This window comes from Macaca thibetana, chromosome 10, assembly GCF_024542745.1.
Source record: "Macaca thibetana thibetana isolate TM-01 chromosome 10, ASM2454274v1, whole genome shotgun sequence".
Classification (NCBI taxonomy): Eukaryota; Metazoa; Chordata; class Mammalia; order Primates; family Cercopithecidae; genus Macaca; species Macaca thibetana.
In genome coordinates, this window is record NC_065587.1 from 62,776,502 (window position 1) to 62,791,060 (window position 14,559).

General features: G+C 44.9%; 2 protein-coding genes across 14 annotated transcripts in view; one reads left to right on the top strand and one right to left on the bottom strand.

The window, feature by feature from the left end:
• Nucleotides 1–14,559, bottom strand: part of MANBAL (mannosidase beta like) — a 634,273-nt gene that overhangs the window by 186,509 nt on the left and 433,205 nt on the right. The gene's annotated exons all lie outside the window — the stretch shown is intronic.
• The window catches only part of MROH8 (maestro heat like repeat family member 8), a 77,476-nt gene that overhangs the window by 49,011 nt on the left and 13,906 nt on the right, over nucleotides 1–14,559 (top strand). For all 5 annotated transcript variants that reach the window (XR_007729328.1, XM_050807036.1, XM_050807035.1 and 2 more), the window contains 6 exons: nucleotides 2,559–2,694; nucleotides 5,342–5,532; nucleotides 8,359–8,496; nucleotides 8,777–8,891; nucleotides 9,542–9,682; nucleotides 14,167–14,331. Coding sequence is in view for 4 of the 5 variants with exons in the window: in XM_050807036.1 (XP_050662993.1) it covers nucleotides 2,559–2,694; nucleotides 5,342–5,532; nucleotides 8,359–8,496; nucleotides 8,777–8,891; nucleotides 9,542–9,682; nucleotides 14,167–14,331 (886 nt within the window). In the remaining variant the exon portion in view is untranslated. The remainder of the gene's footprint in view (nucleotides 1–2,558; nucleotides 2,695–5,341; nucleotides 5,533–8,358; nucleotides 8,497–8,776; nucleotides 8,892–9,541; nucleotides 9,683–14,166; nucleotides 14,332–14,559) is intronic.

Below are 14,559 nucleotides of genomic sequence, written 5' to 3' on the forward strand. Positions count from 1 at the left end.
CCAAAAGCATTTTGTACCACTTCTCTCACAATAAACAGCTTCTCAAAGCACTTCATTTACTCCCTCAGGAATTCAGAGAAAATAACTGAGGGTAAGTAAACATGGGAATTTCTTTATGTCATCCCAGATGAATGTTCCTATTCTGCCATCTCATCATTCTGCAGCTGTGAGCTTTTTCAGCATCCTATATTGCCTTTCTGGCCTTTTCTTTAGAAGTTCTTTAGGATCTTCTTACTTTGTTTTATTCACAAATTAGAATCACTGAGGTGAGGAGTGAAATGTTGGGATAGTCTTTAAGCCTCTCAAGTTTTAGGATGATTCTCACAGTTGGAAGACCACACTTTTTTTTCTTTCTTTTTCTTTTCTTTTCTTTTTTCTCCCCCCGAGACAGAGTCTCACCCTGCCACGCAGGCTGGAGTGCAGTGGTATGATTTTGTCTCACCTCAGTCTCTGCCTCCTGGGTTCAAATGATCCTCCCACCTCAGCCTCCTGAGTAGCTGGGTCTACAGGCACACACCACCACACCTGGCTAATTTTACTTTTTTTGTAGAGACAGGGTTTCGCCATGTTTCCCAGGCTGGTGTTGAACTCCTAGGCTCAAGCAATCCTCCCATCTCAGCCTCCCAAAGTGCTGGGATTACAGGATTATAGGCCACCACATCTGGCCTGAAAGCTCACACTTTAAAAACTTACTCTAGCATACAAAGATGCCTAAGTAGATTCTGAAAATACAAGAATGGATTAAAAGCATGAGTAACTCCCAATTTTCTTCCCACTGTAATGTTCTTCCACAATGTTTACGTAACTCTCAGGTCCTACATTTGAATCAATGACAGAGAAGTTATTACATATTATTTTTCTTTAGAAGCTATCTCTTCTAAGCAAGATCGAAGCTTTATTTCAAAGATTAACTTTAGCCAAAATTTGAGGACCACAGACCAGATTGAATACATGTGTCTATAATGCCTTCTATGAACCTGGCATTGTGCAAGTCCCTGAGGAATTCCTAGAAGAAGAGCCAGAAAGAATCCTTTCCTTCAGAGGGAACAGATACACACATAAAGAACTGATGATAGCACACATAAGATTGAAGCGACCTCTAAGAAAAAGAAATTTTTTAAGTGCTATGAGAACTCTTATGAAAGACATGGTGAAGAAGCAAACAAGGATTCCTAGGAGACGTGATGCTGGAGCTGGACCTTGAAGGATTTTGATGGGCAGAGAAGAGTTTTGGAAAGGGTCTTCCAGTTTAAGAAAGTGACATAAGGATCGGGTACGGTGGCTCATGCCTATAATCCCAGCACTTTGGGAGGCTGAGGCGGGTGGATCGCTTGAGCCCAGGAGTTGAAGACCAGTCTGGGCAACATGGCGAGACCCCGTCTCTACAAAAACAAATTTAAAAATTAGCCAGGTATGGTGGCACATGCTTGTGGTCCCAGCTATTCGGGTGGCTGAGGCAGGAGGATTGCTTGAGCCCAGGAGTTCAAGGCTGCAGTGAGCTGTGTATGGCACCACTGCACTCCAGCCCAGGTGACAGAGTGAGACCCTGTCTTAAAAAAAAAAATTAAAAAAAAAAAGATAGTGACATAAGCAAAGGTATAGGGTTTTCAAAGTTGAGTTTTATTAGGTAAAGGTGAATGGTCTGAATGGTCTGGATGGTTTGAGCACAGAGTGTGTGATGGGGAAGTGGTGGGGCTGAAAAGTTAAGTCAGGACCAGGTTATGAATGGCCTTGAAGTCCATGCTGAGGCAATGGGAACTCGATTCGATAAAACCTGGCGGGTTTGGGGGTGGGGGGCAAGGGGAGGGAGACCATCAGGACAAATACCTAACACGTGTGGGCTTAACACCTAGATGACGGGTTGATGGGTATAGCAAACCACCATGGCACATGGATACCTATGTAACAAACCTGCACATTCTGCACATGTATCCCTGAACTTAAAGTGGAACTTAAATTAAAACTTAAAAAATTGGCTGGGTGCAGTGGCTCAGCCTGTAATCCCAGCACTTTGGGAGGCCAGGGTGGGCAGATCACTTGAGGTCAGGAGTTTGAGACCAGCCTGGCCAACATGGCGGCACCTTAGCTCTACTAAAAATACAAAAATTAGCCGGGCTGGTGGCAGGTACCTGTAATCCCAGCTACTCGGGAGACTGAAGCAAGGGAATTGACTGAACCCAGGAAACAGAGGTTGCAGTGAGATGAGATTGTGCCACTGACTCCAGCCTGAGTGACACAGCAAGACTCCATGTCAAAATAAGAATAATAATAAAATTTTAAAAAGTAAATAAGTAAATAAAAGAAAATACGGAGCAATAGGAATCCTACTCTGCTTGTTGGCAAATAATGGATACAACCACTTTTTTTGTTTGTTTGTTTGTTTTTTGGTAGGGGACAGGGTCTCACAAGAAGGAATCAAAAAAACCTGGGGAGTTACTGTTATGAAATCAAAATCAGTCTTTTGACACCCTGAAGAACTGAGTAGAGAGGAGAACCTCTTGTAGATTGCATTGGAATCAGCCTTTCTCCTGAACCCTCTTGCTCTTTGGGATTTCCAGGCACCTGGCTGAGGTGTGGAGAATGCTGGCAGTGGAGCTTCCTAACACGACCTGGATTCTGTGGAGGCTCCTGAGGAAGCTGCAGAAATGCCATAATGAGCCCTCGCAGGAGAAGATGGCATATGTGGCTGTGGCTGTAAGCCCTTGAACTCTGCCCCTCTAATGTCAGCCCCTCCCAGGATGACTGACCCCACACCCCAGTGGAGAGTGTTCCTTTTGGTCCCTCTCAAAGCCTGCATCTGTCATCCATTTATAAGTCTACAGTGTTTCTGCCAAGGGATTGACATGGAGGGAGATGGGGAAAGTGAAGGAGTCAGAATGCTTTAATACAAACTTGTCCAACCTGCCTTTTTTTGTTTTTGTTATTCTGTTTGGTTTTGTTTTAGGCTTTTGACAGCCTGAAGCCATGGTGTTTAATTTCTGTCTCTAGTGATAAGTGGAAAAGAGGGATGAGGAACGGGCTTTGTTGGCCCAACCAGAAACAGAAATTAAGAACCCATGACTGTCATCTGTGCCTTGGAAACATCCCTGGTTTAATATGTTTAAAACATTCCTTCCCTCATATTCTAAAAAATATGTATCATCATAGTTAAAGAACAATGCAAACTTGTGGGAAAAAAACTTCAAATATTGTAGAACTGTATAAAACAAAGTGCAGACCAGATGCAGTGGCTCACGCCTATAATCCCAACACTTTGGGAGACCAAGGCAGGTAGATCACCTGAGGTCAGGAGTTCAAGACCAGCCTGGCCAATATGGTGAAACCCCATCTCTACTAAAATACAAAAATTAGCCGGGTATAGTGGTGCTTACCTGTAATCCCAGCTATTCAAGAGGCTGAGGCAGGAGAATTGCTTGAACCTGGGAGGCAGAGGTTGCAGTGAGCCAAGATTGCATGCTACCACACTCCAGCCTGGGCAACAGAGTAAGACTCCATCTCAGAAAAAAAAAAAAAAAAAAAAAAAAAAAGACCAGGCACAGTGACTCTCACCTGTAATTCCAACACTTTGGGAGGCCAAGGCGGGCCGATCACTTGAGGTCAGGAGTTTGAGACCAACCTGACCCCAACATGATGCAACCCCATCTCTACTTAAAATACAAAAATTAGCCAGGCATGGTGGCGGCCACCTGTAATCCCAGCTACTCAGGAGATTAAGGCAGGAGAATTACTTGAGCCCGGGAGGCAGAGGTTGCAGTGCGCCGAGATCATGCCACTGTACTCCAGCCTGGGTGACAGAGCGAGACTCTGTCTCAAAAAAAAAAAAAAAAAAAGAAAGAAAGTGCAGATCTCCCTGAGCAGAGGTTGGCAAGCTTTCTGTAAAAGACCAGATGGTAAGTATTTTAAGCTTTGTAGGCCCCATATAGTCTCTGTCACATATTCTTTGGATTTTTTTTAAACAATCCTTTTTTTAAAAAGTGTAAAAACCTTTCTTAGCTCATATCTGTAACAATCTCCCTAAAAATGAACTTTCCAGAAGTCTTTATACATATATAAACTTTTGGTGTATCTATTTGGTATACATTTTTTCCTTTTAAATACTTTATTTTTTAGAGCAGTTTTAAGTTCACAGAAAAACTGAGCAGACAGTACGGCGTTCCCATAAACCTTCTGCCTCCACACACACACAGCCTGCTCCACTATCAACATTTACTTTTTACTTTATTTTCTCCCCGACCAGTTTATGGTTCAGCTTTCTGTGCTCTCAATTATTGTTATTTTTCTTTTCGAGACAGGGTCTCACTCTGTTGCCCAGGCTGGACTGCAGTGGCATGATCTCAGCTCACTGCGACCTGTTCCTCCTGGGTTCAAGCGATCCTCCCACATCAGCCTCCCTGAGTAGCTGGGAATACAAGAGAGTGTCACCATGCCTGGTTAATTTTTGTATTTTTTGGTAGAGACGGGGATTCCCCATGTTGCCCTATCTGGTCTCGAACTCCTGGGCTCAAACAATCCTCCTGCCTCAGCCTCCCAAAATGCTGAGATTACAGACGTGAGCCACCACACCCAGCCTTGTATATGTTTTTAATTGGCCATTTATATTTCTTTTATGACTTGTTTGTTCATTTCCTGTACACCAGTCCTTCTCAGATTTAATATGCACACAAACCGCAATCACTTGGGGATATTATTAAAATGCAGGTTCTGATGTGGAAGGTCTGGGATGGGGCTTGAGATTCTCCCTGTTTAACCAGCTCCCAGGTGATGACAGAGCTACTGGTATGCGGCCTACCCTTTGACCAATAAGCCTTCACTTTTTTTTACTGCTATGTAAGAGCATTTTATATAGTAAGAATAATATATTGATACAAATACTTCTCCAGGTTGTTGTCATCTAACTCTTTTTCTTTTTTTTGAGACGGGGTCTCACTCTGTCACCCAAACTGGAGTGCAATGGCACAATCTTGGCTCACTGCAACCTCCACCTCTCAGGTTTAAGCGATTCTCCTGCCTCTGCCTCCTGAGTAGCTGGGATTACAGGCATGAGCCACCACACCTGGCTAATTTTTCTGTATTTTTAGTAGAGATGGGGTTTCACTATGTTGACCAAGCTGGTCTCAAACTCCTGACCTAAGGTGATCCACCCACCTTGGCCTCCCACAGTGCTGGGATTACAGGCATGAGCTACTGCACCTGGCCTGTTGTCATCTAACTTTATGGTAAATGTTGCCCTGGCTTTATATTTGTATGTAGTCAAATATATTAATAGTTTCCTTCATGACTTCATGACTTCTGTATTTCAAAATGGCAGGTGCTTAGTTCCGCTCTGTCTTTTCCACCACAGGCAACAGATGCCCTTTATGAGGTGTTTTTGGGAAACAGGCTTCGAGCAGCTACATTCCGACTCTTTCCTCAGCTTCTCATGACACTGCTCATCCAGATTCATCATAGCATCGGCCTCACCATGTCTGATGTCGACATCCCAAGTGGCCTGTACACAGAACAGGAAGTGTCTTCAGAGGTCACCCCTTTGTGGTACTGCCCATCATTATTTCATTGACATTAAGTAACATGTACTAAGGACTGGGCACTGTGGTAAACACAGGGATAGCCAAGATGTAGTTCCAACTGGAGGGGAGCTTACAACCTTCAATCCTCATGAGCCATCAAGATGAAATGCCCAGGAATCATTCTGAGCTTTCATTGGTTATCTTTGGTTTTATTGGTAACAAGGTAAATTTGGCTATCTGGGTTATATCTGGGTTAGCCAAATGTGGTATTTTGTTAACCCTTTCCTAACAAATCAAGTAGAGATGGAAACAAAACAGCCTAAACCTACCTCCAAAACTGATGCACCATGCAGTGATTTTTTTTTTTTTTTTGGAGATGGAGTCTTGCTCAGTTGCCCAGGCTGGAGCGCAGTGGCACGACCTCAGCTCACTGCAAGCTCCGCCTCCCGGGTTCACACCATTCTCCTGCCTCAGCCTCCTGAGTCGCTGGGAGTACAGGTGCCCGCCACCACGCCCAGCTAATTTTTTGTATTTTTAGTAGAGACAGGGTTTCACCTTGTTAGCCAGGATGGTCTCAATCTCCTGACCTCATGATCCACCCATCTTGGCCTCCGAAAGTGCTGGGATTACAGGCGTGAGCCACCGCGCCCAGCCGGAGAGAGATTTTTAAGTTCCATTAGAGTCTCAGTAGAAATTTCTTAGTGGTGTTGGTCGGGTGTGGTGGCTCATGCCTGTAATCCCAGCACTTTGGGAGGCTGAGGCAGGTGGATCACCTGAGGTCAGGAGTTTGAGACCAGCCTGGCCAACATGGTGAAACTCTGTCTCTACTAAAAATACAAAAATTAGCGGGGTGTACTGGCACATGCCTGTAATCCCAGCTACTCAGGAGGCTGAGGCAGGAGAATCACTTGAACCTGGGAGACAGAGACTACGGTGAGCCGAGATCATACCATTGTACTCCAGCCTGGGCAACAGAGCGAGATTCTGTCTAAAAAAATAATAATAATAATAAAGAAGTTTTTTAGTGTTGCTATGGTACATGGATTTCTTTCAGAGAAAGTACTATAATGTGACATATTTAAGAACACCTGACTAAGTCAGTAGACCTGAGTTCTAGTGCAGTTCTCATTCATCCATTCAACTAGTTCTATACCCTGAGCAAATCTATTGTTCTGTGCCTCCGTTTCCTTATCTATAAATGAAAAGGTCAGGCAAGGTGATCTTGAAGGACCCTTCCAGCTTTATTTATTATTTTGTTTTATTTTTTGAGACAGGGTCTCTGTCTGTCACCCAGGCTGGAGTGCAGTGGCATGATCATGGCTCACTGCAGCCTCAACATCCTGGGTTCACGTGATCCTCCCACCTCAGCCTCCTGCGTAGCTGAACCACAGTTGCCTGCCACCATGCCCAGCTAATTATTTTTATTTTTTGTAGAGAAGGGGTCTCACTGTGTTGCTCAGGCTCCTTCCAGCTTTAAGATTCTCTGATGCTAGGTATGGGATAACAGTTCAGTAAGTAGCTTTTAAAGACAGTGGAGGGCCAGGCACAATGGCTCATTCCTGTAATCCCAGCACTTTGGGAGGCCAAGGCAGGAGGATCATTTGAAGCTAGGAGTTTAAGAACAGCCTAGGCAACAGGGCAAGACCCTGTCTCTACAAAAAATTTTTAGGCTGGGTGCAGTGGCCCACATGTGTAATTCCAACACTTTGGGAGTCTGAGGCAGGAGGACTACTTGAGCTCAGGAGTTCAGGACCAGCCTGGGCAACATGGTGAAACCCTGTCTCTACAAAAATTAGCCAAGCATGTTGGCACACACTTGTGGTCCCAACTACTCGGGAGGCTGAGGTGGGAAGATTGCTTGAGCCTAGGAGATCGAGACTGCAGTGAGCAGAAATCATGCCACTGCACTCCAACCTGGGCGACAGAACCAGACCCTGTCTCAAAACAATTTTTTTTCTTAAATTATCGGAGCCAGATGGCACATGCCTGTAATTACAGCTACTCTGGATGCTGAGGCAGGAGGATCACTTGAGCCCAGGAGCTCAAGGCTGCAGTGAGCCACGATGGCACCCTTGCCCTCCAGTTTGGGTGACAGAACAAGACCCTGTCTCAATAAATAAATAAATAATAAAAACAGTGGAGATAAATTGTGTGGGGTAAATTGTATCTCAGTAAAACTTAAAAAAAAAAAGCAGTGTGTGTCTGTTTAGCATCCCAGATCATTTCTTTTATCATAGATTTCCTTCTAAACTCCTGGGGAAATGAGACCTAGTTAGATTTCTTTATGCTGAGATCTTGTGTAAAGGGCCTTGCAAGTTATTAGAGCATTAAGACTCTTTTGGTCTCACTACTGCACTTGACTAGTCTTGAAAGTAGGCCGGGCATGGTGGCTCATGCCTGTAATTCCAACACTTTGGGAGGCCGAGATGGGCATATCATCTGAGGTCAGGAGTTTGAGACCAGCCTGACCAACATGGTGAAACCCCTTCTCTATTAAAAATACAAAAATTAGCTGGGTGTGGTGGCGCGCGCCTGTAATCCCAGCTACTCAGGACGCTGAGGCAGGAGAATTGCTTGAACCAGGGAGGCGGAGGTTGCAGCAAGCCACGATCTCACCACTGCACTCCTGCCTGAGCAACAGAGCAAGCCTCCGTCTCAAAACAAAAAAAAAAGAAGAAGAAGAAGAAAGTAAAAGAAAAAAGAGAAGAGTCTTTTGGGCAGTCTGGGAAGGAGAGAATTATAGTCCAGCAGTTGTCAATGCATGGCCCTCCTCTGTGAGAATGGGGTGATTGTGTGCTGGGCAGTTGGAGGGACCTACTCAAATCACCCACACTGTTTTTGTTTGATTTAGCTTTGCCATGCAGGCTACAAAGACTCTCCTCCTCAGAACATGCTGCTTGCAGGAATTCAACATCATGGAAAAGAATAAAGGATGGGCTCTCCTGGGAGGAAAAGATTGCCATCTTCAGGGAGTATTTCTCCTTGCCAAGTGAGGCTTCCTTGTCATGCATACACCCACCTGTTCTAAATCAGCATTGTTTTGGGTATTTATTTCCCTTCTAGTTATCACAGCAACTAAGGTTGAATAACCTCCTTATAAGAGGGTGGGCAAATATCCATAATGCTAGGCAAATTTTTCAGAGGTCCTGGCCCTACCATATACTGTCCTGTAGCTGGGCAAGAACTTCCAGAGGGTCCCCAGCCCTGAGACAATGCCCTCTGGATGGGAGCATATCTGAGAGTCATTCTGTTGGTGTTGTGTTTTGCAGCGCATTGCTGGAAAGAAATCGGCTCCTTGCACAGAAGGTCATGTACTTATTAGTGCCTTTTCTTAACCGAGGGAATGATAAACATAAACTCACATCTGCAGGGTTTTTTGTGGAGGTAAGACTCATTCTTTAGAAGCTGGATTCAGGAAGCTTAGCAATCCCTGCCTTCCTAGGCTACTTCGAGTTAGTGGCATGTTGGGATCTGTTTCAAGAGTAAGATAGAAATAATTTTCAGATTCAAGGCTGGGCGCGGTGGCTCATGCCTGTAATCCCAGCATTTTGGGAGGCTGAAGCAGGCAGATCACCTGAGTTCAGGAGTTCAAAACTAACCTGGCCAACATGGTGAAACCCTGTCTGTACTAAAAATACAACATAATTAGCTGGGCTTGGTGACAGGCTCCTGTAATCTCAGCTATTCGGGAGGCTGAGGCACGAGAATCGCTTGAACCCAGGAGGCAGAGGTTGCAGTGAGCCAAGATCACACCACTGCACTCCAGCCTGGGCAACAGAGTGAGACTCCATCTCAGAAAAACAAAACAAAAAACCACAAAAAAGAAAGAATTTTCAGATTCAAGCCTCTCGAAATTCTTCTTTCCACACGTGCATAATTCAGTATTCCTTGTGTACCTATAGGGTAAATAAATATCCTGTATGTTCTGTATTGTAGAGATTTAAAAGGAAAATATATGCTTTAGCATTGGTGGGAAGGTAGTTCCCCACATGAAAGAAAGATCATTTTTTTGGCTGATCTCTGGGTTCTTTCAGCTTCTCCGGAGTCCAGTGGCCAAGAGACTGCCCAGCATATACTCTGTTGCCCGCTTTAAAGACTGGCTACAAGATGGAAATCATCTCTTTAGAATTCTCGGCCTGAGGGGACTGTATAATCTTGTTGGACACCAGGAGATGGTAGGAGGGGCCCCCAGACCATGGATTCTTTTCTTTTCTTTTCTTTTCTTTTCTTTTCTTTTCCTTTTCCTTTTCTTTTCTTTTCTTTCTTGCTTGCTTTCTTGCTTTCTTTCTCTTTCTCTCTTTTTCTTCCTTCCTTTCTTTCTTTGCTTTCTTTCCTTCCTTTCTTCCTTTCCTTCTCTTTCTTTTCTTTCTTTCTTTCTTTCTTTCTTTCTTTCTTTCTTTCTTTCTTTCTTTCTTTCTTTCTCTCATTCTCTCTCTTTCTCTCTTTCTTCTTTCTTTTCTTCTTTTTTTTTTTCTTTTTTTGAGATAGGGTCTTGCTTTGTTGCCCAGGCTGGAGTTCAGTGACACCATCACTGCACGCTACAGCTTCAACCTCCCGGGCTCAAGTGATCCTCCTGTCTCAGCCTCCTGAGTAGCAAGGACCACAGGCGCATGCCACTATGCCCAGCTGATTTTTAAAATTTTGATAGAGACAGAGTTTCACTGTGTTGCCAGGGCTGTTCTCAAACTCCTGGGCTCAAGTGATCTGCCTACCTCAGCCTCCCAAAATATTGGGATTACAGGTGTGAGCCACAGCTCCTGGCCCAGACCACTGATTCCTAAGATACAAATAAATCACCCAAAACAGCACCTAAGAAACTGAAAACAGCTGAGGACAGTTGGGTAACCTGGGGACAGGAGTAGGTGGGAGAGGGTCTTTTTGCCTGCACGTCCTTTTGTATCATTTAAAATTTTATGCCTAAGAAATAGGCAAGTAGTGTCTATTTAAAAACTAATGAAATTGGCCGGGCACGATGGCTCACGCCTATAATCACAGCACTTTGGGAAGCCGTGGCAGGTGGATCACATGGTGAGGAGTTTGAGGCTAGCCTGGCCAACATGGTGAAACCCCGTCTCTGCTAAAAATACAAAAATTAGCCGGGCATGGTGGCACACGCCTGTAATTCCAGCTACTCAGTAGACTGAGGCAGGAGAATCGCATGAACCCGGGAGGCGGAGGTTGCAGTGAGCCGAGATGGCACCACTGCACTCCAGTCTTGCTCCAGAGCAAGACTCCATCTCAGAAAAAAAAGTTAGGCCAGACGCGGTGGCTCACGCCTATAATCCTATAATACTAACACTTTGGGAGCCGAGGCGGGTGAATCACCTGAGGTCAAGAGTTCAAGACCAGCCTAACCAACATGGAGAAACCCCATCTCTGCTAAGAATACAAAATTAGCCAGGCATGGTGGCGCATGCCTATAATCCCAGCTACTCGGGAGGCTAAGGCAGGAGAATCATTTGAACCTGGGAAGCGGAGGTTGCAGTGAACAGAGATTGCACCATTGCACTCCAGCCTGGGCAACAAGAGCAAAACTCTGCCCCACAAAAAAAAAGAAAAAAAAAGTTAATGGAATTAGATGAAATAAATTAAAAATCCAAATCATATATATTCATAATAGTTGATAGCTGCAATTTGCATGGGAGGTATACTCATTATCACAACCTGGATAGCATTTAGGTATTGTTTTATGCCTTGTACCATGTTGCCCCATGGAGTAGATTGAAAAGACCATTGATATGCTCCCAAGATGCTTGTCATATAAAAAAAAGATCCCTGACATTCATGTTGGAAGAAAGCTCATCTTCCATAGGCCTGATCAGAAAACTAAGCCTAAGCCAGAAGACATGAGGAATTTCTGAAGCTTCAGTTTTGTCACTGGAGTTCTATTTCTTTTTCTTTCTTTCTTTTTCTTTTTCTTTTCTTTCTTTTTTTTTTTTTTTTTGGGACAGGGACTCTCTTTGTCACCCAGGCTAGAGTGCATTGGCATAATCTTGGCTCACCGCAACCTCTGCCTCCTGGGTTCAAGCGATTCTCCAAGTCTCCAAGTCCCAGCTTTCCAAGTACCTGGGATTACAGGCGTCTGCCATTATGCCTGGCTAATTTTTGTATGTTTTAGTAGGGACAGAGTTTCACCATGTTGGCCAGGCTGGTCTCAAGTGATCTGCCTGCCTCACCCTTCCAAAGTGCTGGGATTACAGGTGTGAGCCACCACAGGTGGTCTGGAGTTCTATTTTATTTATTTGTTTATTTATTTTTATTTTATTTTATTTTATATTTTTTTGAGATGGAGTCTGGCTCTGTCGCCCAGGCTGGAGTGCAGTGGCGTGATCTTGGCTTACTGCAAGGCTCTGCCTCTCAGGTTCATACCATTCTCCTGCCTCAGCCTCCCAAGTAGCTGGGATGATGTGCACCTGCCACCATGCCTGGCTAATTTTTTGTATTTTTTACTAGAGATGGGGTTTCATGTGTTAGCCAGGATGGTCTCAACCTCATGATCCGCCCGTCTCGGCCTCCCAAAGTGCTGGGATTACAGGCATGAGCCACTGCGCCTGGCCTATTTTTACTTTTTAAATTTTTTTTTAGAGACAGGGTCCTGCTCTGTTGCCCAGGCTAGAGTACAGTGACATGATCATGGCTCACTGCAGCCTTGAACTCCTGGCCTTAAGCAGTCCTCTTACCTCAGCCTCCAGAGTAGCTGGGATTACAGGTGTGAACCACTTCACCAAATATTTTATTTAAAAATATTTGGGGCCAGGTGCAGTGGCTCACGCCTGTAATCCCAGCACTTCGGGAGGCCGAGGCGAGCAGATCACCTGATGTCAGGAGTTTCAGACCAACCTGGCCAATGTAGTGAAACTCCATCTCTACTAAAAATGCAAAAATTAGCCATGGTAGCATATGCCTGTAGTCCCAGCTAGTTGGGAGGCTGAGGCAGGAGAATTGCTTAAACCCGTGAAGCAGAGGTTGTAGTGAGCCAAGATCGCACCACTGCACTCCAGCCTGAATGACAGAGCGACACCCTGTCTTAAAAAAAAAATGTATTTCTGAAGCAAAAATGACAAATGTCAATGTATGTTAATTCTGGTTGATTGGATACATTAATATCTATTGCTTTATTCTACTTACTTTTTCTTTTTTTAAAAAATTGACTTCCTAACTTGTGTTTATATTCTACTTACTTTTTCATGTGTTTGTTTAAACTTTACAACCCTGAGACTGCTTGCTTTCAGTAGTTTCAGAAGAGCAGAATCCCTTTTCAGAATGAGAAGAACCCTTAAGTCCTCAGTCAAATTCTGCTTGAATTCCTGCCCGGGGATCTGTTTTCACACTGCTATAAAGATACTCCCTGAGACTGGGTAATTTATAAACAAAGGAGGTTTACTAGACTCTCAATTCCGCACGGCTAGGGAGGCCTCAGGAAACTTACAATCATGGCGGAAGGCAAAGGGGAAGCAGATACATCTTCACAACGGTAGAGCAGGAGAGAGACAGAAAGCAGGGGAAACTGCTACTTTTATTTTATTTTATTTTTTTTGAGACCGAGTCTCGCTGTGTCACCTAGGGTGGAGTGCAGTGGTGTGATCTCGGTTCACTGCAACCTCTGCCATCTGAGTTCAAGCTAAGCAATTCTCCTGCCTCAGCCTCCTGAGTAGCTGGGACCACAGGCACGCACCACCGTGCCAGGCTTTTTTTTTTTTTTGGAGACAGAGTTTTGCTCTTGTTACCCAGGCTGTAGTGCAGTGGTGCGATCTCGGCTCACTGCAGCCTTCGTCTGCCGGGTTCAAGCAATTCTCCTGTCTCAGCCTCCTGAGTACCTGGGATTACAGGTATGTGCTACCATGCCTGGCTAATTTTTGTATTTTTAGTAGAGACAGGGTTTTGCCATGTTGGTTAGGCAACTCCTGACCTCAGGTGATTCACCCGCCTCGGCTTCCCAGAGTGCTGGGATTACAGGCGTGAGCCACCGCGCTGGGCCTAATTTTTGTATTTTTAGTAGAGATGGGGTTTCGCCATATTGCCAGAATGGTCTCGAACTCCTGATCTCGAGTGATTCACCTGCCTTGGCCTCCCAAAGTGCTGGGATTACAGGCATGAGCCTCCGCGCCCAGCCAAAACTGCCACTTTAAAACCATCAGATCTCCTGAGACCTCCCTCACTATCATGAGAACAGCGTGGGGGAAGCCACCCTCATGAGCCAATCACTTCCCACCAAGTCCCTCCCTCTACATGTGGGAATTATCATTCAAGATGAAATTTAGGTGGGGACACAGAGCCAAACCATATCAGGATCTTTGAGCCTCTGTTTGGATACCTTGTGTGTTTGGGAGCTCACCGTGGCCTGAGCTACCTGTTCCACTTTCCCTTGTTAGCAGAGCTCTTCCTTACAGTTAGCCCAAGCCCATAGCCCTAGACCTTCCCTGCCTGGTCCCACTTTTGCCCTTGAGGCAACTCAAAGCAGCTCTGCCCCACCTCTATGTATCAGACCCGCCAGTACTGAGAGAGGGCCATCATATCCCCTTCTTCTCCCTTCTGGATCTGCCAGCCCTAACAAAAATCAGTGAGCACTAGGTGCTAAGTAAAGATGGGGAGCACCCCCTTTGGTACCAGGTGACGTGCGATCAGGAGAAAAGCTGATGTGCTCCCTTTGGCCACACAGAGAGAAGACATCAAGAGCCTGTTGCCGTACATCGTAGACAGCTTGCGTGAAACCGATAAGAAGATCGTTCTGTCAGCCATCCAGATACTCCTGCAACTTGTTAGAACAATGGATTTCACTACCCTGGCTGCCATGATGAGGACTCTGTTCTCCTTATTTGGTGATGTAAGATAATCAGAGAGGAGAGACTTTCCTAGGAGGAGGGTAATGGGCATAACAGCAAACAGAAGTTGGTACAGTAATAAATATACTCTACTAGGTGTAGGACTTTTACTTTCAGAGCATTTCAAACCTGCTCTCTTAAGACCCTTCCAGGTAACCTGTGATGTTGATAGGGCAGATGTTATTGTTTTTCAGATTTAACAACCACAACAACAACAAAAAACTGAACCT